The sequence below is a fragment of the Acomys russatus genome, chromosome 13 (assembly GCF_903995435.1).
Source record: "Acomys russatus chromosome 13, mAcoRus1.1, whole genome shotgun sequence".
NCBI lineage: Eukaryota > Metazoa > Chordata > Mammalia > Rodentia > Muridae > Acomys > Acomys russatus.
In genome coordinates, this window is record NC_067149.1 from 62,524,734 (window position 1) to 62,549,667 (window position 24,934).

Here is a 24,934-nt window from a genome sequence, read left to right on the forward strand (position 1 = left end):
TACTGTGTGCTAAGTGTTATAATATGTACCTGCATCTGCTGTGATGGAAAAACAGAAGGAAACTGTAAAAAGAAGCACAACCAAGAAAAAAAAGTTTCCAAAAAGTGAAGATTTTTAAGTCATGAGTCAGTCAAGTCATAGCATCTAAATTTGATGTCAAAGCTTGGGAGGCGGCAGCAGCAGGTCTATACAAGCTCAAGACTGGTTGGTTGGCCTAGATAGATGTTCCGAGCCAGCCATGGCTACACAGTAAGACCTTGTCTAAAGGATGGGGAGAGAGAGAGAGAGAGAGAGAGAGAGAGAGAGAGAGAGAGAGAGAGAGAGAGAGAGAGAGAGAGAGAAGAGGGAATGAGAATTCAGTGGGAAAGTGAACAATAAGGGTTGGGGGGAAAGGCTGCAATTCAAGGAAGTAAATCCTAGTCATAGTTACAGAATAAGTTAAGGCCAGATAGATAGAAGAAAGCCAAGCCTTGACTAGGAGAGTACCTGGTAAACAGAAACGAATGTTAAATACTAATGAGGTCCTCACTGTAGCAACTTAGGGATGCATAGATATATACACAACAAAATATTCATTCATGTAAAATAAAACATTCTTAAAAAGAAAATCTTTCAAAGACATGCCCACGGATCAATCTAATCCAAACAACATCTCACTGAGAGTTTTTCCCCCAGGTTATTCCAGACTAGCTAAAGATGACAAATTAAAACTAACCGTCAACATGGGCTAATTGGACATGTTTAAGAAGTCAAAAGAAGAGACCTCATGATGACTAATGAGTTCCTGAAACAGGACAGCAGCAAAGCTGCTTAGACCAAGGGAGTGAATCATGAAGATGTGGAGTGGACTGGGTAGACTCTGGATGGATAAAATGCAAAGAGAAGGAGAAAGGTAATGATACCACCCTGTTTTCTGGTCTGAGCTGGTCAGGTGAATAGCACCACTCATTGATGTCCCAATAAAATATTTAAAGGAGATTGACTAGGAAGGGATGTTAGGTTTTAAATGTTTCAGTTTGACAGGATAGTGATTTAACAGGTGTGGATGCTTGGTAGACTGTTTAAAATATACTTCAGGTTCTGAAAAATGAGGTCAGGTTAAAGATTTGACCCTTACTGGTGGTTAGAATCATGAGCCTTTGCATAAGAGGATGTAAGCAGAATCATTAGTCTGTAACAAGGGTTAGAAAAAGCTTTTTGCAACATAAATATTTTAGGAGTAGTTACAGAAAAAGGAATCCATCAATGAAAGTGAAACAGATTCCCATGGCAGACAGATAATGAATTCAGGACTAAAAAAGTCTTGAGTATGCTATGAAGGGTTCTTAGGAGTGGCTAATCCACTTTTTTCACTGAATCAACTATTTAAAAGATGCAGAAAGGAGACCAATGTGACAATGCCCTTGTAAACGAAGCTCTGTGGTCAATAATACTTCTCCAGGTGCCAGAAAGTATCAGCTAATCAATATTTGTAGCCCCTGTTGTAGGTGATTTTGAGCTGTCTACTCTGACTGGATTATAGTGTCACAGCATCCTAGAGCAGGAGCAAAGCCGGCTATGTACCTAACTAGCACTGTTTCTGTCCAGCCCAATTCATTTCCTCCCCATCCACTTTTTTTCTCTCTTGTCCTTTCAAATGCATTTCTGGAAAACAACTCATAAAATCTCCCATACTTCTCTGGGATTAAATGGCTAAGGCCTGAAGCAAATGAGGGTGGGCTCCCAAGCCATGTAGTGTTATGCCAATGGTGTGTAGAAATTGTAGCTGAAGTATATTCTGGGAACTCCAGAATTTCAAGCAGTGCAGCCAGGAGTGAAAATCAAGAGGCCACTCAATGGTTTGCAAAGTCTCAGCTAGAAACAGCAAGATCACCGACCAAAATCCCAGGAGAGCTTCTGAGATGATGCCTATGGCTGTAGGAGCAACTAGTTACACAGAAGGAAGCACTCCAAAGGCACTCCAAGGAGGCACTACCCAATTCATTAGCCAAGAAATCTTCCTGTTGCAGACTATATAGGTGGAGGTACAGCCTAAAGGAGTGGTTTGTAATTAAGTGGAGAGAAAAATGCAACCAGACCTTTTTAAAGGTTCAGTGACATTTTAAAAAGTAAATAAACATTGCATTTGGGTCATAGAGAATGAGGGAAAGTCTGTGCTAATGGAGACAGCCACTTTTGCTATAATGAAATTGTACAGGAACTGATGAAGCAAAAAAATGAAGTAGTAATGATGGTTGGAGAACTGGGAGGGGTCTGGGTGAAGATAGAAATAAAGAGGAAACACAATGAGGTAATGGCTATTGGAGACTAAAAGTGTAAGAGAAAAAAAGTACACATCTATAGTAAATGAAACTAAAGTCAGAGATGAGGGTCTGAAAAGATGGCTCAGCAGTAAAAGCAAGTCCTGTTATTACAGAGTTCAATTCCAGCATCCAAGATGGGCAGTTTAAACAATACCTCCAGCTCCTGGGGGATCTGATGCCCTCTTCTGGACTCCACAGCCACCTGCACTCTCTCCTCTCTCCTCCCCCTCCCCTCCTCTTTCTCTCCTCTCCTCTCTCTCTCTCTCTCTCTCTCTCTCTCTCTCTCTCTCTCTCTCTCTCTCTCTCACACACACACACACACACACATAAATAAATAAATAAATTTTTAAAAATTAAATATAGCGTTTGAATCATCAATGCATCAATGAAGGGAAGAAATGTTAAGAGTTCTCCCAAACTTCAGGGGGAAAATGAGACCATTTTAAGATTATAACATATTAACAGACACTGAAGATGAATACAGGAAAAAGTATATACATACCATCCATACCTTTATTTGCAATCAAACAGAGTTCAGAGACAAGCAGGGAAAGAATACTGCACTACAAAGGTAAAAGATTAACGAGAAAGAAATATCTCCTAGAATTTGTTGGTGAAATTCTTTAAAGTTAAGGGACAAAAAGTGGCGTGTCCACAAGGTCGTCAGTGGGCTGAACTCAAACCACTCCATCACAGTGTTAAATGGTGAGATACAATGGAATAATATAAATAGATCTCTCAGAGGAAAAGGTTTTAGCCTCAATATTTCTATTCACTGGCAGAAAATCATTCATGTGAAAATGCACAGAAAGAAATTTTTCAGACACAGAAAAAGATGCCAAAATGGCACCCATTAACTGCGTCTAGAAAGATTAACAGGAATTTAAAGGGCATTGGAGCCGATCAGTAGAATTGAAATATTAATGTCTACTATCGAGTTTACTTAACAACCAGCAAATAAAAGAACAAGTCATTATTCTTACTCGTATTGTGAGGGTGATTGGGTGACCATTTCCTGTTGCTTCACTTGGGTTAAAGCTCAGGGTTGTATCTCTGAGGAAGTCGGGCTTCAGAAGATATCCAGAGCCTCCATTATCCAAAAATTTTCCATTTTGCAAATCCATAGGCAGTCCAGGGGTTTGAAAATTCAAGGCCACTGTGAGAAAGAAGTATTGTGTCACTGATAGGATATTGGGAGTGAAGTTAAGTTCAGTGGTGTGCAAAAATCATCACACAGCGTATCTCCATGTATTCCAATATGGATCGCTTACCTAATAGTTCATGGTTTTTTAAATATGTTATTGCTGTCTTGCTGTGTCGCTTTGAATGAAAACGGCCCCAGAGGCTCATGGGGAAAGGCACTACTAAGAGGTGTGGCTTTTTTAGGAGAAGTGTGTCCCTGGGGAGTTTGGTTGGAGGGTTCAAATACTCAAGGCCAGGCCCAGTTTCTCGTTCTCTGTTCCTGCTGCCCGAGGATCCAGATGTAGAGCTACAGCTGTAAGACCATACTGCCCTGCTTCCACAATGACGACAATGGACTAAACCTCTGAGCTAGAAGCCAGTCCCAATTAAAGGCTTTCCTTACAAGATTTGCAGTGCTCATTGGTGTCTCTTCACAGGAACAGAAACCCACACTAAGACACTTGCTTGTGTTAATGTGTGCCTGTGAACTGTAATATTTAACTTGTAAACTAAATTATTATATAGTTGTTGGTTGCTGGTAGATTTTTTGAGACAGGCTATGGTATAGCCTGGGCTGCATTCAAACTCTCCTTGTAAGGAAGACCTTAAGCACCTGAAGCCCTTGCTTCCCCTAGTGCTGAGAGTACAGGTGTGCACCCCATAATATCCATCTACTGTACAACGTTGCATGAGGAAATGAAACTGGCATTCAGTATGGCAATGCATATGTCAGTTAGCACTCAATGAATATAAAAATAAACTTGGCCGGGAGCTTGCCTTAGATTCTATGGTCAGTACTGGTAAATACTGTTAAGGAAGAGGAGTCACGAACTGTATTGCAAATATCCAAGCCCAAGGGGTAGATATGTCCCCTGAGAAGGTGACGCGCTGCTCTATATAGTGCCTGGTATGTGGTCCTGCTATATAGTCCTCCCTCAGCCCTCCCCATCCCACCTGACCGCACTCCCGCATCTCCTCAGACCGGATGCAAGCATCTGCCCCGACAGTACAGGAGACAAAGAAGGAGCCCTGACACTGAGTGGTTGGTGATGGTGCCATAACTGCTCTTCGGTTAGGAACAAGGAGACGATCTCATGGAGTAACGACCAGCCCTGTGAGGCTGTGAATGTCAAAGCTCATGTAAAGCCAAAACATCGGAGGGCACTTGGACTGAGGAGGACTTGGCCTAACTTGAATAAGGAACCTGATCTTCAGTCCCCCTCCTGCCCATCTGGTCTCCCTCTCCTTCGAGCACACGTGTTCTGACATTAAGTCCACGTGGAATAGTCTAGGCCTTCCTACCTTTGCCTCTATCTGCCCTCTCCAGCCTTTGGGGGAAAGCTTTAGCTCTAGAAATCAGTGATTTACCATGAATGCGTGACCCCACTTCCAGGGCCAAAACTTTTCTGGAACTTTCCATTGACTCACACAGTAAACTCATGTCTACTTACATTATGTACATTCAAGCGTCACACAGGAAGGCCAATTAGACCTGTGCTGACCCTTGGGTAGTATCTATTCACCACAGGTACTAGCAAACTTTTAGAATTACCGATCAGAACCCAATCCCTCAATATAGCTCCAAAAAAAGAAAAACATTGGATCAGCCCTCTACAACTTAATCTGGTGAGCAGTAATGTCTAGATGAAGAGGAAAAGTGATGAGAAACATCAAAACCAAAGCTGCCGCTAACAGACTACTTCCGATCCCAGCACCCCAGAACACAAAACTAAACATGACATGGAAAACCAAGAAACGTGGTCCATCCACAAAATACTAGTCCATAGTATGAAATTCAGTTGAAACTGTAACAGGACGAAGGGAGTTGCAGGACAAAGAGTTCAAAAACACAACAATTTATAACTATGTTCAACCATCTCAAAGAGTGACACAAGCAACTGAGGTGCCTGAATGTAAAGTCTATCAAATAATATAAAAACTCCCATCCATAGCTGAGAATAGAGAAAAACAAACTGAATACTTGTAGAAATGAAAAAACTTTAGTCAAGTCCAAAAAAAAAATTAAACATCTCAGTGAACACCTCACAACAGAATTAGGACAGATAGAAAACAATGAGACAGGGTGGAAGACAAAGTAGAGGAAATAGATCATCAGTATATGGTAACTCAAATGTAACTATGCATGTGAACAAAAACCATAGATGTTTGGGACAGAACACAATAAAAATTTAAAGTTAAGTTTTGTGTTATAGGCCTAAAAGAAAAAGAAAGCATTATAAAAAAAATCACCAAGATACTTTCACTCAAATCAACGCTGGTTGCCCAAATCTAAATAGATACCCATTCACCACCTAACACATCAAATAAACAGACAACCAACAACCCGAAAAAAAATCAGTCTCCCAAATCTCTCCATGATATTACTATAGTTAAAATTTAAAACGGAATAAAGACACGTATTAAAAAACGTAAGAGAAAAAAGTGTCAGTCCCTTTGTTACATCCAGTTTCTCAGTAATAAACAACTTGCATTTTCAACATAAACATTTTAAAGCCAGAGGGACCCCAGAAATAAAAAATGTCTTCAATTCTGAAGTACCACACTGTCAACACCAGACTTTATACCAACCGAATATCCATTAAAATAATTATGAAATTAAAAAACTTTACATGATTAAAAAAACAGATCTCAATGGATTTAATGATGCTAATTACAGCTTCCTAGAGCATACAAGGATGACTACTAATCTGAGAGAAAGATAAACAAACCAAGAGTTCACAGGGAAAAAAATAAAGCAAAAAAATCAGGGATAGTTAATCCATAATGAAGTCTAACGAACCACAATACAATATCAACAAAATGACAAGAATAGATAATTGTCTTCAATTTTAAATTTATAGTTTCCTTTTACTAAAAGATCATTCTACCGATACGTGAGAAAACAGACTGATCTTTTTTCTTGTCTTAAAAACTTCACTTATCATCAATAAAGAATCCATCTTTATAATAAAAGGATGAAAAAAAGCTATCCTCGGTGTGGCCATGGATGCCTTAATATCTAAAGCACCATTTCAAATCCAAAATCAGAGATGACCAAGGACAATCACTGCCATATTCATTAAAGGAACAACCCACAGAGGACAGAACAAGTTAAATCCTATATAGTCCCAATATTAAGTTAACCCAACTTTATGGAAAACATACTACTAGTTTAAAATCACAGATAAACCCAACCACCTGTGTTATGAGTGAATTAAATTCCAGGCTCCCACCGTTAGACAGGGTTCATCATGGCAACAGTAAATAAAAAAAACAAAGGACCTAACACCCATCCACAGACTACATACTCAAACACTAAAGAACATACTTCTTCAAGCAGCCCATGATTTTTTGTTCTCCCAAAAAAAGATAAAATATTAGGACTTAATTAATTATAAACAAAATATGAAAAAAAAATTGAAATATATCTGCCTGCTTCCTGGTCTTGACCTTAAATCTGTTAAGAAACATGTTGAGTCTAAATTTCCATCTAATAGGCCCACAAAAAGACTTTCTAACAAGAATTCTGACACATAGACATCAAGACAAACTCCTGGGGACTGAATGAGACCTAATGAAACTAAAAGGGCCCCCTACAGCAACGGGCATCATCATCAAACTGAAAGACACGCCTTAAGACTCGAAATCTAAAAATGTTATCAGCATTTACATTGAAATCGAGATCTACAAAGATAAAAAAATCACAAAACAAACAAAAATGCAACTAAGCAACACATAAACAACCACCATAAAAAATGTGGCCTGGGAACTAAGCAGAAGAATTACATTAAAGGTGTGTATTAAATTTCTCCACTCCAAAGGAAATTTATAAGCCTAAGCTGCACTTATGACAAATTGCGCACAGTTTCAATACTGGAGATAATTATGTTTATATGTCAATAATTAATTATTTTAAAAAAGAGAGGAGCCGAATCGGAAGGCAGGGTGTGGGGCGAAGAGAATGTTGGTGTGTGCTTCTCCTGTTCCCTCAAACCCACACAGTATGACATCAGGTTACCACTAAGGTAATAAGATTATCGTGATCGTCTCCTTGAGGCAGAAACCTTTCAGCTCGGTAGGCTATCTGCATGTTTAGGAAGCAGACCACATACTCCAATGTGAGTGAGGCAGGTTCATATCAGCTCTGTGGTAAAGAGCCTTTCCCAAAAACGGAGCTGGTTCAGCTTTGTATACTCTATGCCAAAGAAAAAGAGAAGAGAAGAGAAGAGAAGAGAAGAGAAGAGAAGAGAAGGAGAAGAGAAGGAGAGAGAAAGAGAAGAGAGAGAAGAGGAAGCGAAGAGAAAATAAAAGGGTGCCAAGGCGCGGGATCGGGGAGAGGGGAAGGGAAGGGGAAGAGGAGAGAAAGAAAGGGAAAGAGAAGAAAGAGGAGGAAGAAAAAGGGAAGGGACGGAAGGGGGAAGGGAGGGAGGTATGAGCTAGACCAAAACTTTCAGTTCTCAGGTAACAGATAAACTAAAAATTTGCTAGGTCTTCATCAGGATCCGGAAGGTTACAGTAAATCCAAGGCCTTCTGTTTTCCAAATTGCTTTCCATAACCCATGAGACTTAATAGTAATCCTACTTACAAAGCTCCTTAGAATAAACCACTCAGGGAGAGCTAACACATTTGCCCCATGGTGGCTGCTTCCAAGAAAATCACTATTGTCTGACTCCAAGCACCTAACACTCATCACTGACTATTCCGGAGTACAAGCCAGAATATTCGTCAGCATCTGTGGCTCACAAACTCCCTTGAAACTTCATTCCAACAAGTCGTTGCAAGATGTCTCTGTATTGTTCCCAGCATGCGGGACCGATGTTATCATTCCATAACTTCACCTATGTCGCGTGTGTTTTATGTCAGATCCTGTCGTCACCACTAGTATGAGCAGAGCAGCACCCTGTCCTTACAAGGATCCCTAGACCAACTGGGGAATACTGACAGAAAGGAAAAAATATAATACTGTGTGCTTAATGTGTTATAATATGTACCGGCATCGGTGTGATGGAACAACCGAAGGAAACTGTAAAAAAAGCACACACCAGAAAAAAAAGTTTCCAAAAGGATGATTCTTAATTCATGAGTCAGTCAAGTCATAGCATCTAACTTTGATGCCAAAGCTGGGGAGGCGGCAGCAGCAGGTCTATACAAGCTCAAGACTGGTTGGTTGGCCTAGATCGATGTTCGAGCCACGCCACTGGCTACCAGTAAGACCTGATCTAAAGGATGGGGGAAGACGAGATGAGGAGAGAGAGAGAGAGAGAGCAGATGAGAGAGGGAGAGAGGAGCGAGGAGAGGAGGATGATGAGAGAAGAGAGCGAGAGAGAGAGGAGATAGAGAGAGAGAGAGTCGAGGCGAGAGAGAGAGAGAGAACGACGGAATGAGAATCAGGGGAAATTGAACAATAAGGGTTGGGGGGAAAGGCTGCCATCCAGGAAAGTAAAATCCTAGTCATAGTTACAGAAATCAGTTAGCCAGATAGATAGAGAAAGCAAAGCTTGATAGAGAGTAACTGGTCAACAGAAAAGAATGTTAAATACTACTGAGGTTCCTCACTGTAGCACCTTAGGGGCATAGATATATACAAAACAAAATATTCATCTGTAAATAAAACATTCTAAAAACGAAAAATCTTCAAAGACATGCCCACGGATCAATCTAATCCAAACAAAATCTCTGAGACGTTTTTACCCAGGTTTTCCAGGCCTAGCTACAGATGACAATTAAATATAACCGTCACCATGGGTAATTGGAACGTTTAAGAAGTCAACAGAAGGAGACCTCATGATGACTAATGAGTTCCTGAAACAGGGACAGCAGCAAGCTGCTTAGACCAAGGGATTGAATAATGAAAGATGTGGAGTGGACTTGGGGTAGCTCTGGATGGATAAAATGCAAAGCGAAGGAGAAAGGTAATGATACCCACCCTGTTTTCTGGTTGAGTGGTCAGCTGTGAATAGCACCACTCATTGATGTCCCAAATAAAATATTAAAGGAGATTGACTCGGAAGGGATTTAGGTTTTACATGTTTCCGTTTGACAGGATCGTGATTACCAGGTGGGAGCTTGGTTAGCCGTTTAACATCCTCGGTTTGAAAAAACAGAGGTCCTTGTTAAAGATTTGACCCTTTATGGTGGTTCGAATCATGGCCTTGCATAAGAGGGATGTAAGCAGCATTCATTAGTCTGTAACAAGGTTGAAAACAAAAGCTTTTGCAACATTAAATATTTTAGGGAGTCGTTACAGAAAAAGGAATCCATCAATTGACATGAAACAGATTTCCCATGGCAGGACAGATAATGAATTCAGGGACTAAAAGTCTTGAGTATGCTTGAAGGGTTCTTAGGAAGTGGCTACTCCCCTTTTTCACTGAATCACTATTTAAAAGATGCAGAAAGGGACCAATGTGACAATGCCTTGTAAACGAACTCTGTGGTCAATAATACTTCTCCAGGTGCCAGAACGTACAGCTTAATCACTTTTGTAGCCCTGTTGTAGTTGATTTTGGTAGCCTGTCTACTCGCTGGATTATATTGTCACAGCATTCTAGAGCAGGAGCAAAGCCGGCTATGTACCTAACTAGCACCTTAGTGTCCAGGCCCAATTCCCTTTCCTCCCCATCCCCTTTTTTCTCTCTTTGCCTTTCAAATGCATTTCTGGAAAGACAACTCATAAACTCTCCCATATTCTTGGGATTAAATGGTCTTAATGTCTGAAGCAAATGAGGGTGGGTCCCAAGCCATTTAGTGTTTTTGCCAATGGATGTGTAGAAATTTTAGCTGAAGTTATTCTGGGAAACACTCCAGAATTTCAAGCAGTTCAGCCATGAGTGCAAATGACATGACAGGAGTGAAAATCAAGAGGCCACTCACTGGTTTGCAATAAGTCTCAGCTAGAAACAGCAAGCTCACCGACCCAAAATCCCCAGGAGAGCTTCTGAGATGATGCCTATTCGGCTGTAGGAGACACTAGTTACCACAGAAGGAAGCACTCCAAAGGCCACTCAAAGGAGGCACTACCCAATTCATAGCCAAGAAACTCTTCCTGTTTGCCGACTATCTAGGTGGAGGTACCGACTAAAGGCGTGGTTTGTAATTAAGTGGGAGCAAAATTGGCAACCAGACCTTTTTTTCAAAGGTTCAGTGACATTTTTAAAAGAAATAAAAATTGCACTTGGGTCAAGAGAATGAGGGAAAGTCTGTGTACTTGAGACAGCCACTTTTGCTATATGAATTCGTACCGGAAACGATGATGAATGATGAAGCAAAAAAATGAAGTATGAGGTGGGAGAACTGGGAGGTCTGGGTTGAAGATAGAAATAAAGGAGGAAAAACATGAGTAATTGCTATTGGGACCTAAAAGTGTAGAGAAAAAAAGTAACATCTATATTAAATGAAAATAAAAAGTCACAGAGATGAGGGTCTGAAAAAAGATGGCCTCAGCAGTAAAATGCAAGTCCTGTTATTACAGAGTTCAAATTGCCAGCAGGTAAAAGATGGCAGTGCAGTGAACAAACAATACATCCAGATCCTGGGGAGGTTAGAATGAGCTGATGCCCTTGCTGCGGGACTCACACAGCACAACTGCACTAGATAAGCTAGACGAAACCTCCCCCAAAACGAGTGTCTCTACGCGGACTCCGCTCTTTCTCTCTTCTCTCCTCTCTCTCTTCTTTCTTCCCCTCTCTCTCCTCTCACCTCTCTTCTCTCTCACCCCTCCTCTCTTCCTCCCTCTCTCCCCTCTCCTCTTCTCTTCTCTTCTCTTCTCTCTCTCTCTCTCTCTCTCTCTCTCTCTCTCTCTCTCTCTCTCTCTCTCTCTCTCTCTCTCCCCCTCTCTCTCACACACACACACACACACACAATCCTAAGCAAAAGTAATTGTTACTTTTATCAAAAGTATGCAGGACATGAAATTTGATTGGTGAGCATATTTTCCATCTGTGTCCAAACTGCTGACTTAACTATGCCTTCTCCAAATACTATCCTTTCTTCCCAGACATTCATATCTCCAATTTCACTTCCATTGTCCCAATAGTCTTACAGCCCGTCCTTTCCACCTCCTAGGTCACCTCCCCCATGGGATGGCTCTCATCACACCCTGCATTCCTATCTTCCTTGCTTCTTGGCTTCTATGTTTTTTAAGCACTGAAGTCATATCCTAACACTTTCTATTTCTCATTTGTTCTTTCCCATCTTGCATATAGAAAAAAATCTCCTGAAAACTCAGAGCCTCATTCCTCTGTGGATGCCTTAATTCTATCCATTTCCCATAGGGAACTGCCTGAGAACAAACACTTTGTCAATTTCTGGTCTTTCTTGAGCATCCTACATTCCACCCAGCTTAAGCATCCTGGCTTCTTCCTAGCATCTTATAATTGTGTCTTCTTCACAGTTGCAAGTCATGTTGTTCTCTTTTCCCTTAACTACCCTTGTTCCAGACTATGATTTTAAAAATCTATACCTTTCCTATGACCATCTTCTGTGGACCTCTTATACATAGTCTTTTGAATTCTCCTTCAAGCCCTAATCATTCCTCATCATAATAGTTTCCTTCCTTTATGTCATAGTAAGCTATAGAGTGTCTATAGTAATTTAAAACATATACAGTATATACCTATTAAACATATTTTAGTTCTTCTGGTGCTTTCTTAAAGCAGGAATGCAGGTCTGATGAACAAAACTGAATTTCCTCAGAGATATTCTCACAAACCCCAGAGGTGTGACCAACATTCTTCAGTCACGTTATTCAAAAGCACACTGAATAAATTACTTTTAAATTAAAGTTTTCTAAGAACTTTCTTCAAAAGTTACATTTTTTTCAACACAGGGTTTCTCTGTGTAGTCTTGGTTGTCCTGGACTCACTTTGTAGACCAGGCTGACCTCGAACTCACAGCGATCCACCTGCCACTGCCTCCCGAGTGCTGGGATTAAAGGCGTGCGCCACTACCGCCTGACTACATTTTTTTCTAAGAACTAAAAGAGCTCACCATTTTTCGAGGCAACACGAGTCTGCTGTTTCATGTGGTCATTTGGAACACCGTAGACTTCTATGATCACTAATATGTCAGCTTTGTTAGAGGACAATCTAAAAGGCAACTGGATCCCACTGATGAGCTGTGCAAACACAGATGTGCAGGTGACCTTAGCTGAGCAGGAAACCACATTGCTACTTGATCTCAGTCAGATGGCATTTCCCAAAAAGACAAAGACTCTAAATTATCTGCTATAAAACTGAAGCTGGCAAAGCATAAGAATTTTTTTTTCATTTTTAACATAACATTTCAGATTTTTATTATGATACCTTAATTTGCCTTACCCTATGAGCATATACAGGGGGAGGAGGTCCCCCTCAGTCACAGACATAGGGGAGGGGAGTAGGGGGGAAGTGGGAGGGAGGGAGGAATGAGAGGATACAAGGGATGGGCTAACAATTGAGATATAATATGAATAAATTAATAAAATATTTTTAAAAAGCAATTGAGAATTGGGAATTTTTTATTTTAATCCTTTTATCTTCAAATATCACTTTATAATGGACAAAAACTTGTCTAACATACTATTTTATTCACATGTATTTATAGGAATCTACAATGTACAAGGTTTATGATTAATTTGCATATATTAATTTTTAAAAACATGTTATAATTATTTTTACTAGTTAGGTATTACTATTTGTCAAATATAAAATGTTGCACCATATTATAATACCATTTTCTAAAAAAAACATTTACACTTGAACCAGTTATAAAATTTGACATTATCCAGTGTTATCTGCATTACCATAACAAAAACTGGAGCTTAATAAGATCAGCTATGTCATACATATGTCAGAGACGGGTATTAAGAACATACTTCAAAAAGTTACCAGTTATATTTTTATTTAGTTTTCATTGTTCCATCTAATTATTAAATCAAAATTATGTTTTAGTTTTAAGAACAAATTGAGCATAGAGCATTTGTAATGTGTTGATTTAAGGTGAGAAATAAATTACAAGCCCAGGAGCCCAGCCCTGTCTATAACTACTGTCAGGAACTATCCATCTCCCACATGCCTTTAGCTATACACCCAGCTTCTTAAGATCTCCTTTTCCCAGCCGTCTGATGACCAGAGCTTATTCAAGGTCAAATATGTACACTTCAAGAGTCACACCAGAAGGCCAATTAGACCTGTGCTGACCCTTGGGTAGTATCTATTCACACAGGTACTAGCAAACTTTAGAATACAGATAGAACCCACATCCCTCAATATAAGCTCCAAAACAGAAAACAGTGGATCAGCCCTCTTACAACTTAATCCTGTCCTGAGCACTGTACATGTCTAGACTGATAGAGGAAAAGTGATGAGAAACATCAAAAACAAAGCTGCAGCTAACAGACTACTTCAGATTCACAAGCCCCAGAACAAAAATAAAAGTGACATGAAAAACCAAGACAACGTGTCCCATCCAAAAATTACTAGTCCTATAGTAATGAATTCAGTGAAAATGACCAGGAAGAGTCTGCAGACAAAGAGTTCAAAACAACAATTATAACTATGTTCAAACATCTCAAAGAAGGACAAAAGCAAAGAGGTGAATGAAATGCTAAAGTCTATCAAATATATAAAAACTCAATTCCATAGACTGAGAATAGAGAAAAAACAAACTGAAATAATTGTAGAAATGAAAAACTCAGTAAGTCAAATAAAAAATAAAAATCCTCAGTGAAACACCTCACCAACAGAATAGGACAGATAGAAAACAATGAGACAGGGCTGGAAGACAAAGTAGAGGAAATAGATCACTCAGTAATGGTAAATAAAAATGTAAAATATGCATGTGAACAAAACATAGGAGTTTGGGACAGAACACAATAAAAATAAAGTAAGTTTTGTGTTATAGGCCTAAAAGAAAAAGAAAAGCATTATAAAAAAAATCACCAAGAATACTTTAATAAAATCAAAGATGGTTGCCCAAATCTAAATAGATACCCATTCAAACACCTACACAACATCAAATAAACAAGACAAACAACAACAGAAAAAAAATCAGTCTCCCAATCTCTCCATGATATACTATAGTTAAAATTAAAAAGAGAATAAAGAAAAGGTATTAAAAACTGTAAGAGAAAAAAGGTCAAGTCACTTGTAAATCCAGTTTCTCCAGAATAAAACTTGAATTTTCAACAGAACATTTTAAAGCCAGAGGACCAGAAAAACTGTATTCCAATTTCTGAAGTACCACAACTGTCAACCCAGACTATTATACCCAACAGAACTATCCATTAAAATAATGATGAAATTAAAACTTTACATGATAAAAACAGATTAAATGGATTTATGATTGCTAATCCAGCTTCCTAGAGCATACAAGGAGGACTACTTAATTCTGAAGAGAAAGATAAACAAACCAAGAGGTCACAGGGAAAAAATAAGCAAAAAACTCAGGATAGTTAATCAAATGAAGTCTAAGAACACAATACAATATCAACAAAATGACAAGAATAGATACTTGTCTTTCAATAATATAGTTCCTGTTACTAAAAGATTCATTCTAGCAGAATAAGTGAGAAAACAAGACTGATCTTTTTCTTGTCTCTAATAAATTCACCTTATCATCAATAAATACCATCTTATAATAAAAGGATGAAAAAAGATATCCTCAGGTGTGGCCATGGATGCTCTAATATCTAACAGCACATTTCAAATCAAAATCAGAGATTACAAGGACAATCACTGCATATTCATTAAAGGAACAACCCACCAAGAGGACAGAACAAAGTTAATCATATATATTCCAAATATAAGTTAACCCAACTTTATTGAAAACATACTACTATGTTTAAAATCACAGATAAACCCAACACATGTGTTATGAGTGAATTAAATTCCAGCTCTCACCGGTAGACAGGGTATCATGGCAACAAGTAAATAAAAAAAATCAAATGGACCTAACACATCACAGACTACTATACTCAAACACTAAAGAACATACATTCTTCTCAGCAGCCCATGGATTTTTCTCCCAAAAAAGATCAAATATTAGGACTTAATTAATTATCAACAAATATGAAAAAAAATTGAAATAATATCCTGCATGCTTCCTGGTCTGACTTAAATCTGTTAAAGAAAAATGTTGAGTATACATTTCCATCTATAGGCACAAAAAGAATTTTCTAAACAGAATTCTGACAACATAGACATCAAGACAAACTCCTGGTGAATGAGACCTCATGAAACTAAAAGGGCCCCATACAGCAAAGGGCATCATCATCAAACTGAAAAGACAGCCTACAGAATGAGAAATAAAAATGTTATCAGCATTACATCTGACATAGAGTATCTACAAAGAACTAAAAAAATCAAACAAACAAAATGCAACTAAGCAACACATAAACAACCAACCAATTAAAAAATGTGGCATGGAACTAAGCAGAAGAATTACATTATAAGGTGTGTATTAAATTCTCAAATAACAAAGAAATTATAAGCCTAAAGATGCAATTATGAAAATTGAAGCACAGTTTCAATTACTGGAGATAATTATGTTTATATGTCAATAATTACTTATTTAAAAAAGAGAGGAGCAGAATAGAAGGCAGGGGTGGGGAGAATGCTTTGGTGTGTAGCTTCTCCTGTCCTAAACCCACACAGTATGACATCAGGTACCCACTAAGGTAATAAGATATTCAGTGATCTGTATCCCTGAGGCAGAAACCTTTCAGCTCAGTTAGATATCTGCATGTTTAGGAAGCAGACCACATACTCCCAAATGTGAGTGCAGGCCAGGTCATTATCAGCTCTGTGGGAAAGAGCCTTTCCAAAAAGGAGCTGGTTCAGCTTTGTATACTCTATGCCAAAGAAAAGAGAAGAGAAGAGAAGAGAAGAGAAGAGAAGAGAAGAGAAGAGAAGAGAAGAGAAGAGAAGAGAAGAGAAGAGAAGAGAAAAAGAAAAGAGGGCAAAGGAGAGGGGAGGGGAGAGGGGAAGGGAAGGGGAAGAGGAAGAGAAAGGGAAGGGGAAGAGGAAGAAAAAGGGAAGGGAAGAGAAGGGAAGGGAAGGGAAGAGTATGAGCTAGACCAAAACTTTCAGTTCTCAGGTAACAGATAAACTAAAAATTTGACTGTCTTCATCAAGGACTCAAGGAAGGTTACAGTAAATCCAAGCCTTCTGGTTTCCAAATTGCATTCCCATAACCCATGAGACTAAAGTAACCTACTACAAAGCTCCTTAGAATAACCACGCAGGGAGAGCTCACACACATGCCCATGGTGGCTGCTTCCAAGGAAAATCACTAACTTGTCTGACTCCAAGCCACCTAACACCTCATCATGAGATTCTCGGAGTACAAGCCCAGAATATTCGTCAGCATCTGTGGCGCACAAACTCCCTTGAAACTTCATTTCCAACAAGGCGGTGCAGATGCTCTCCGTACTGTTCCCAGCATGCGACAGATGTCACTCATTCAATTAACTTCCACATATGTAGCATGTGTTTTATGTCAGATCCTGTCAACTAGGATTGAGCAGAGCAGCACCCTTGTCCTTAAAGGATCCCTAGACAACTGGGGAATACTGACAAGAAAATAATTATAATACTGTGTGCTAAGTGTTATAATATGTACCTGCATCTGCTGTGATGAAAACAGAAGGAAACTGTAAAAAGAAGCACAACCAAGAAAAAAAAGTTTCCAAAAAGTGAAGATTTTTAAGTCATGAGTCAGTCAAGTCATAGCATCTAAATTTGATGTCAAAGCTGGGAGGCGGCAGCAGCAGGTCTATACAAGCTCAAGACTGGTTGGTTGGCCTAGATAAGATGTTCCGAGCCAGCCATGGCTACACAGTAAAGACCTTGTCTAAAGGATGGGGAGAGAGAGAGAGAGAGAGAGAGAGAGAGAGAAGAGAGAGAGAGAGAGAGAGAGAGAGAGGAGAGAGGAGAGAGAAGAGGGGAATGAGAATTCAGTGGGAAAGTGAACAATAAGGGTTGGGGGGAAAGGCTGCAATTTCAATGAAGTAAATCCTAGTCATAGTTACAGAATAAAGGTAAGGCCAGATAGATAGAAGAAAGCCAAGCCTTGACTAGGAGAGTACCTGGAAACAGAAACGAAATGTTAAATACTAATGAGGTCCTCACTGTAGCAACTTAAGGGATGCATAGATATATAACAACAAAATATTCATTCATGTAAAATAAAACATTCTTAAAAAGAAAATCTTTCAAAGACATGCCCCGATCAATCTAATCCAAACAACATCTCACTGAGAGTTTTTCCCCCAGGTTATTCCAGACTAGCTAAAGATGACAAATTAAAACTAACCGTCACATGGCTAATTGGGACATGTTTAAGAAGTCAAAAGAAGAGACCTCATGATGACTAATGAGTTCCTGAAACAGGACAGCAGCAAAGCTGCTTAGACCAAGGGAGTGAATCATGAAGATGTGGAGTGGACTGGTAGACTCTGGATGGATAAAATGCAAAGAGAAGGAGAAAGGTAATGATACCACCCTGTTTTCTGGTCTGAGCTGGTCAGGTGAATAGCACCACTCATTGATGTCCCAATAAAATATTTAAAGGAGATTGACTAGGAAGGATGTTAGGTTTAAATGTTTTCAGTTTGACAGGATAGTGATTTAACAGGTGTGGATGCTGGTAGACTGTTTAAAATATACTTCAGGTTCTGAAAAATGAGGTCAGGTTAAAGATTTGACCCTTACTGGTGGTTAGAATCATGAGCCTTTGCATAAGAGGATGTAAGCAGAATCATTAGTCTGTAACAAGGGTTAGAAAAAGCTTTTTGCAACATAAATATTTTAGGAGTAGTTACAGAAAAAGGAATCCATCAATGAAAGTGAAACAGATTCCCATGGCAGACAGATAATGAATTCAGGACTAAAAAAGTCTTGAGTATGCTATGAAGGGTTCTTAGGAGTGGCTAAATCCACTTTTTTTCACTGAATCAACTATTTTAAAAGATGCAGAAAGGAGACCAATGTGACAATGCCCTTGTAAACGAAGCTCTGTGGTCAATAATACTTCTCCAGGTGCCAGAAAGTATCAGCTAATCAATATTTGTAGCCCCTGTTGTAGGTGATTTTGAGCTGTCTACTCTGACTGGATTATAGTGTCACAGCATCCTAGAGCAGGAGCAAAGCCGGCTATGTACCTAACTAGCACTGTTTCTGTCCAGCCCAATTCATTTCCTCCCCATCCACTTTTTGTCTCTCTTGTCCTTCAAATGCATTTCTGGAAAACAACTCATAAAATCTCCCATAATTCTCTGGGATTAAATGGCTAAGGCCTGAAGCAAATGAGGGTGGGCTCCCAAGCCATGTAGTGTTATGCCAATGGTGTGTAGAAATTGTAGCTGAAGTATATTCTGGGAACTCCAGAATTTCAAGCAGTGCAGCCAGGAGTGAAAATCAAGAGGCCACTCAATGGTTTGCAAAGTCTCAGCTAGAAACAGCAAGATCACCGACCAAAATCCCAGGAGAGCTTCTGAGATGATGCCTATGGCTGTAGGAGCAACTAGTTACACAGAAGGAAGCACTCCAAAGGCACTCCAAGGAGGCACTACCCAATTCATTAGCCAAGAAATCTTCCTGTTGCAGACTATATAGGTGGAGGTACAGCCTAAAGGAGTGGTTTGTAAATTAAGTGGAGAGAAAAATGCAACCAGACCTTTTTAAAGGTTCAGTGACATTTTAAAAAGTAAATAAACATTGCATTTGGGTCATAGAGAATGAGGGAAAGTCTGTGCTAATGGAGACAGCCACTTTTGCTATAATGAAATTGTACAGGAAACGATGAAGCAAAAAAATGAAGTAATGAGGTGGGAGAACTGGGAGGGTCTGGGTGAAGATAGAAATAAAGAGGAAACAACATGAGGTAATTGGCTATTGGAGACTAAAAGTGTAAGAGAAAAAAAGTACACATCTATATTAAATGAAAATAAAGTCAGAGATGAGGGTCTGAAAAGATGGCTCAGCAGTAAAATGCAAGTCCTGTTATTACAGAGTTCAATTTCCAGCATCCAAGATGGGCAGTTTACAACCAATACCTCCAGCTCCTGGGGGATCTGATGCCCTCTTCTGGACTCCACAGCCACCTGCACTCTCTCCTCTCTCCTCCCCCCTCCTCTTTCTCTCCTCTCTCTCTCTCTCTCTCTCTCTCTCTCTCTCTCTCTCTCTCTCTCTCTCACACACACACACACACACACATAAATAAATAAATAAATTTTTAAAAATTAAATATAGCGTTTGAATCATCAATGCATCAATGAAGGGAAGAAATGTTAAGAGTTCTCCCAAACTTCAGGGGGAAAATGAGACCATTTTAAGATTATAACATATTAACAGACACTGAAGATGAATACAGGAAAAAGTATATACATACCATCCATACCTTTATTTGCAATCAAACAGAGTTCAGAGACAAGCAGGGAAAGAATACTGCACTACAAAGGTAAAAGATTAACGAGAAAGAAATATCTCCTAGAATTTGTTGGTGAAATTCTTTAAAGTTAAGGGACAAAAAGTGGCGTGTCCACAAGGTCGTCAGTGGGCTGAACTCAAACCACTCCATCACAGTGTTAAATGGTGAGATACAATGGAATAATATAAATAGATCTCTCAGAGGAAAAGGTTTTAGCCTCAATATTTCTATTCACTGGCAGAAAATCATTCATGTGAAAATGCACAGAAAGAAATTTTTCAGACACAGAAAAAGATGCCAAAATGGCACCCATTAACTGCGTCTAGAAAGATTAACAGGAATTTAAAGGGCATTGGAGCCGATCAGTAGAATTGAAATATTAATGTCTACTATCCGAGTTTACTTAACAACCAGCAATAAAAGAACAAGTCATTATTCTTACTCGTATTGTGAGGGTGATTGGGTGACCATTTCCTGTTGCTTCACTTGGGTTAAAGCTCAGGGTTGTATCTCTGAGGAAGTCGGGCTTCAGAAGATATCCAGAGCCTCCATTATCCAAAAATTTTCCATTTTGCAAATCCATAGGCAGTCCAGGGGTTTGAAAATTCAAGGCCACTGTGAGAAAGAAGTATTGTGTCACTGATAGGATATTGGGAGTGAAGTTAAGTTCAGTGGTGTGCAAAAATCATCACACAGCGTATCTCCATGTATTCCAATATGGATCGCTTACCTAATAGTTCATGGTTTTTTAAATATGTTATTGCTGTCTTGCTGTGTCGCTTTGAATGAAAACGGCCCCAGAGGCTCATGGGGAAAGGCACTACTAAGAGGTGTGGCTTTTTTAGGAGAAGTGTGTCCCTGGGGAGTTTGGTTGGAGGGTTCAAATACTCAAGGCCAGGCCCAGTTTCTCGTTCTCTGTTCCTGCTGCCCGAGGATCCAGATGTAGAGCTACAGCTGTAAGACCATACTGCCCTGCTTCCACAATGACGACAATGGACTAAACCTCTGAGCTAGAAGCCAGTCCCAATTAAAGGCTTTCCTTACAAGATTTGCAGTGCTCATTGGTGTCTCTTCACAGGAACAGAAACCCACACTAAGACACTGCTTGTGTTAATGTGTGCCTGTGAACTGTAATATTTAACTTGTAAACTAAATTATTATATAGTTGTTGGTTGCTGGTAGATTTTTTGAGACAGGCTATGGTATAGCCTGGGCTGCATTCAAACTCTCCTTGTAAGGAAGACCTTAAGCACCTGAAGCCCTTGCTTCCCCTAGTGCTGAGAGTACAGGTGTGCACCCCATAATATCCATCTACTGTACAACGTTGCATGAGGAAATGAAACTGGCATTCAGTATGGCAATGCATATGTCAGTTAGCACTCAATGAATATAAAAATAAACTTGGCCGGGAGCTTGCCTTAGATTCTATGGTCAGTACTGGTAAATACTGTTAAGGAAGAGGAGTCACGAACTGTATTGCAAATATCCAAGCCCAAGGGGTAGATATGTCCCCTGAGAAGGTGACGCGCTGCTCTATATAGTGCCTGGTATGTGGTCCTGCTATATAGTCCTCCCTCAGCCCTCCCCATCCCACCTGACCGCACTCCCGCATCTCCTCAGACCGGATGCAAGCATCTGCCCCGACAGTACAGGAGACAAAGAAGGAGCCCTGACACTGAGTGGTTGGTGATGGTGCCATAACTGCTCTTCGGTTAGGAACAAGGAGACGATCTCATGGAGTAACGACCAGCCCTGTGAGGCTGTGAATGTCAAAGCTCATGTAAAGCCAAAACATCGGAGGGCACTTGGACTGAGGAGGACTTGGCCTAACTTGAATAAGGAACCTGATCTTAGTCCCCCTCCTGCCCATCTGGTCTCCCTCTCCTTCGAGCACACGTGTTCTGACATTAAGTCCCGTGGAATAGTCTAGGCCTTCCTACCTTTGCCTCTATCTGCCCTCTCCAGCCCTTTGGGGAAAGCTTTAGCTCTAGAAATCATGATTTACCATGAATGCGTGACCCCACTTCCAGGGCCAAAACTTTTCTGGAACTTTCCATTGACTCACACAGTAAACTCATGTCTACTTACATTCGCACACATCTCGTCAGCCTACACAACATACCCATCTGACAGCCTACATTCCAGAACTCTTGAGGGTTAAAATTAGAAGAGTCCGCTCTCATCCGTTTGGGGTATATTCTAGTGATGAATGTCCTGGTGTGGAAAATAAACTCATGGGCTACAGAAAGAAAAATGGAATAAAAACTTTTGAAGTACTATAATCAATGTAACAAGCTATCTTTGTACGTTACTCACATATGTGAAAACTCTATACATTACCTTGGCAAAAACATTTATCAGTCACAAGATAAAAGAGAATCTTATGCATTTATACTTGCAAAATAATTCATAATATTTTATAATAATTTCACAGAAGAACTTATGTACCCTATTTATTTGAGAAACTATTTCACTTTCACACACCCAAATTAATTCCAAATTAATTCACGAATACACAAAATTCCAAAATAAAAGGTTTTTAAACCAGCATTTACCAATTTATTTTTAAGCTCAATTCTCACATTGAGATGGACTCACGTTTAAGTCACATGAGGCTAAATTAATTTAGTGCTCATCTCACAGATCTATACAGTTTAGAGGGACCTTAGAGTTGTCTGGTTTAGCTCCCAGCCCTCCAGCCCAGCATCCTTCCTTTACTCTTTCTTCATGTATATTCCATCTCTGCTTTCAACTCTCCATTGACAATCTCATGACTTCCCAACACTTTTATTTCTAATATCTCTTTTGCTGAGATATTTAACTGCTTGCAACATGTACATATGCATGCCTGTATATGTAACCTATACACACTCTGTGTATTTCTGCTTGTCTATGTTCTAAGTGACATGGGATTAAAAACTAATTTGTATCCCTCACCATTTGACTGACATCCCTTTAGATTTCTTGAACACAGATACCTTGGGTGTTTTTTTTTTTTTTCTTTCACTGAATAGATCTCATTGCCACAACCATTCCTACCAGTATGACAACATTCGTCAGAGGAAGTGATTGCTATGTATAACGCATGGTAAATGCTAATGGGAAAGAACCCTTTCCTCCTTGTCATAAGTAGTATTTTTTTAATAAGCATTGCTAATTTAAAAACAAAATGTTGTCATGCTTCCTCTGTGCTCCACAGGAGGTCTATCCATAAGTCAGCATGCACACTCGGGACTTAGGGTTTCACATCTACATAGTGACACGTGAATGGTCATGAAGGTCTCCGTGATGGTCAGTTCTGAGTATTAACCTGATCAGGTTAAGAAACACCTGGGCATCAGTGAGGCAAATCTACATATGTGTCCAGGAGGGTATTTCTACAGAGAATTAACTGAAGAAGAGCCACTCAATGTGGATGACATCATCTCATGGCGTAGGTGTTTGTACTATTAATAACAAGGGGAAATGAGAAATTTTTCTATATCTCGTCCTTGTTTATGTAAAGAGCTGCTTCATGTCCCCCCTACCATGGAGCTACAGCCACCATGCTTTCAGGCCAGGACGGACTCTTCAAACCGTGAGCCACTCTGGCTTCCTTCCTGAAGTTGCTGCTTGTTGGACATTTTGTCGGGGCAATGAAAAAAGTGCCTAGCACACTCTTGTCACATATTGTTGCTTCTGAAATTTAGCACCACAAATTACACACAATTTATTACAAATGCATTTCATGTTCTTTCTAGGAACATCCGGAAAACAAATTAAAAAGAGGGAATGAAACTACATATAATCTCATCACTCAATTAAGAATCTCTTCTACTTATATGCTAATTTTTCAGATGGATTTGCATTATTTATTCCCTTTTATTGGGTGACTTTTTTTTAATTTAACTGGGATAATGTAAGAATCATCCCATTTAATAACATTCCAAGATTTTATTTTGTGATGTTTATGATGATGAGTTTAATAATACTAGGCATCTATGCAGTTAAATCTTTGTCACTATCATTAATTATTTACTATAATTAAGTAAATTAATTTACTTCGGGTACAAAAAAAATCCTACTCTCTTCAAGGCATAGTGGTGCTATGCACTATATCTGGGCTCCACTCTTTTAAAAAGTGTGTGTGTGTGTGTGTGTGTGTGTGTGTTTGTGTTTACTCTAAGAGTGAGAGAACTGTGATTGCTTCTACTACACACACTACTTCTGTTCCCATAAATCTAAAAATGCTGTCCGACACCTTGAGGTGTCAGATGCCAGTAAAGCAGGTCATTCCAACTGTCTTGACCATACTGTGTAATAAGACATACACACAACTCCAACTGGGGAGACGGCCCAGTGGGTGGGCGTTCTCACCAAAAAAGTGTGCAGCCTTTACTTTAGATTCACACTACGCACATAAAAACCCAGGATGGCTACATTAACCTGTAATCTCAGCACTGTTCCAGGGCTGGAAGTTGGGGGGCTGGGGGTGGATCATTGAGGCTTCCTGGCTCCCAGCCTAGCTCTAGTCTCAGTGAGAAGCCCTGTCTTCAGGGAAGAAGGCAGAGAGTGACAGAGGGTGACCCTGATATCTTCATCTGGATTCTGCATGAGCACAGGTCTATTCATCCACATCCACACATCAGTCTCTGTCTCTGTCTCTCTCTCTCTCTCTGTCTCTCTCTCTCTCTCCCTCCCTCCCTTTCTTCCTCCCTTTGACTCTCTCTCCATCCCTCTCCCTAATGGTTAAATAAAGTATTCCTTCATGTTGCCTACAGCTTACTCTTCCATTCTACCCCATTCGATGGGCTGCTGTGAAAGGCACATCACCAAAGCACAAAGTGCCTTATGCCACGCTGAGATTGCAATGTGCTTCTGCTTACACTTTCTCCCAAGAAAACCCAAGTGTTTCTCAGCGGGCTCAGCTTGTTGCTTGGGCTCTGTCATTTATCACTGTGCAGTATAACCTGCACACCACAGTTTGCCCACAGAAAGGTTCATACCTCACACTCTTGATGAAAATGCCGTGACCTAAAAAGGGCAATTAAACAAGGATGGT

The 24,934-nt window shown here is 39.7% G+C and overlaps 1 protein-coding gene across 1 annotated transcript in view; it reads right to left on the bottom strand.

Annotated features, from left to right (window-relative positions):
* Window positions 1-24,934, bottom strand: part of Plcz1 (phospholipase C zeta 1) — a 65,713-nt gene that overhangs the window by 8,063 nt on the left and 32,716 nt on the right. The window contains exons 9-11 of the mRNA XM_051154632.1: window positions 22,016-22,132; window positions 20,336-20,508; window positions 12,475-12,601 (exon numbers count right to left, since the gene is read on the bottom strand). Coding sequence (XP_051010589.1) covers window positions 12,475-12,601; window positions 20,336-20,508; window positions 22,016-22,132 — 417 coding nt within the window. The remainder of the gene's footprint in view (window positions 1-12,474; window positions 12,602-20,335; window positions 20,509-22,015; window positions 22,133-24,934) is intronic.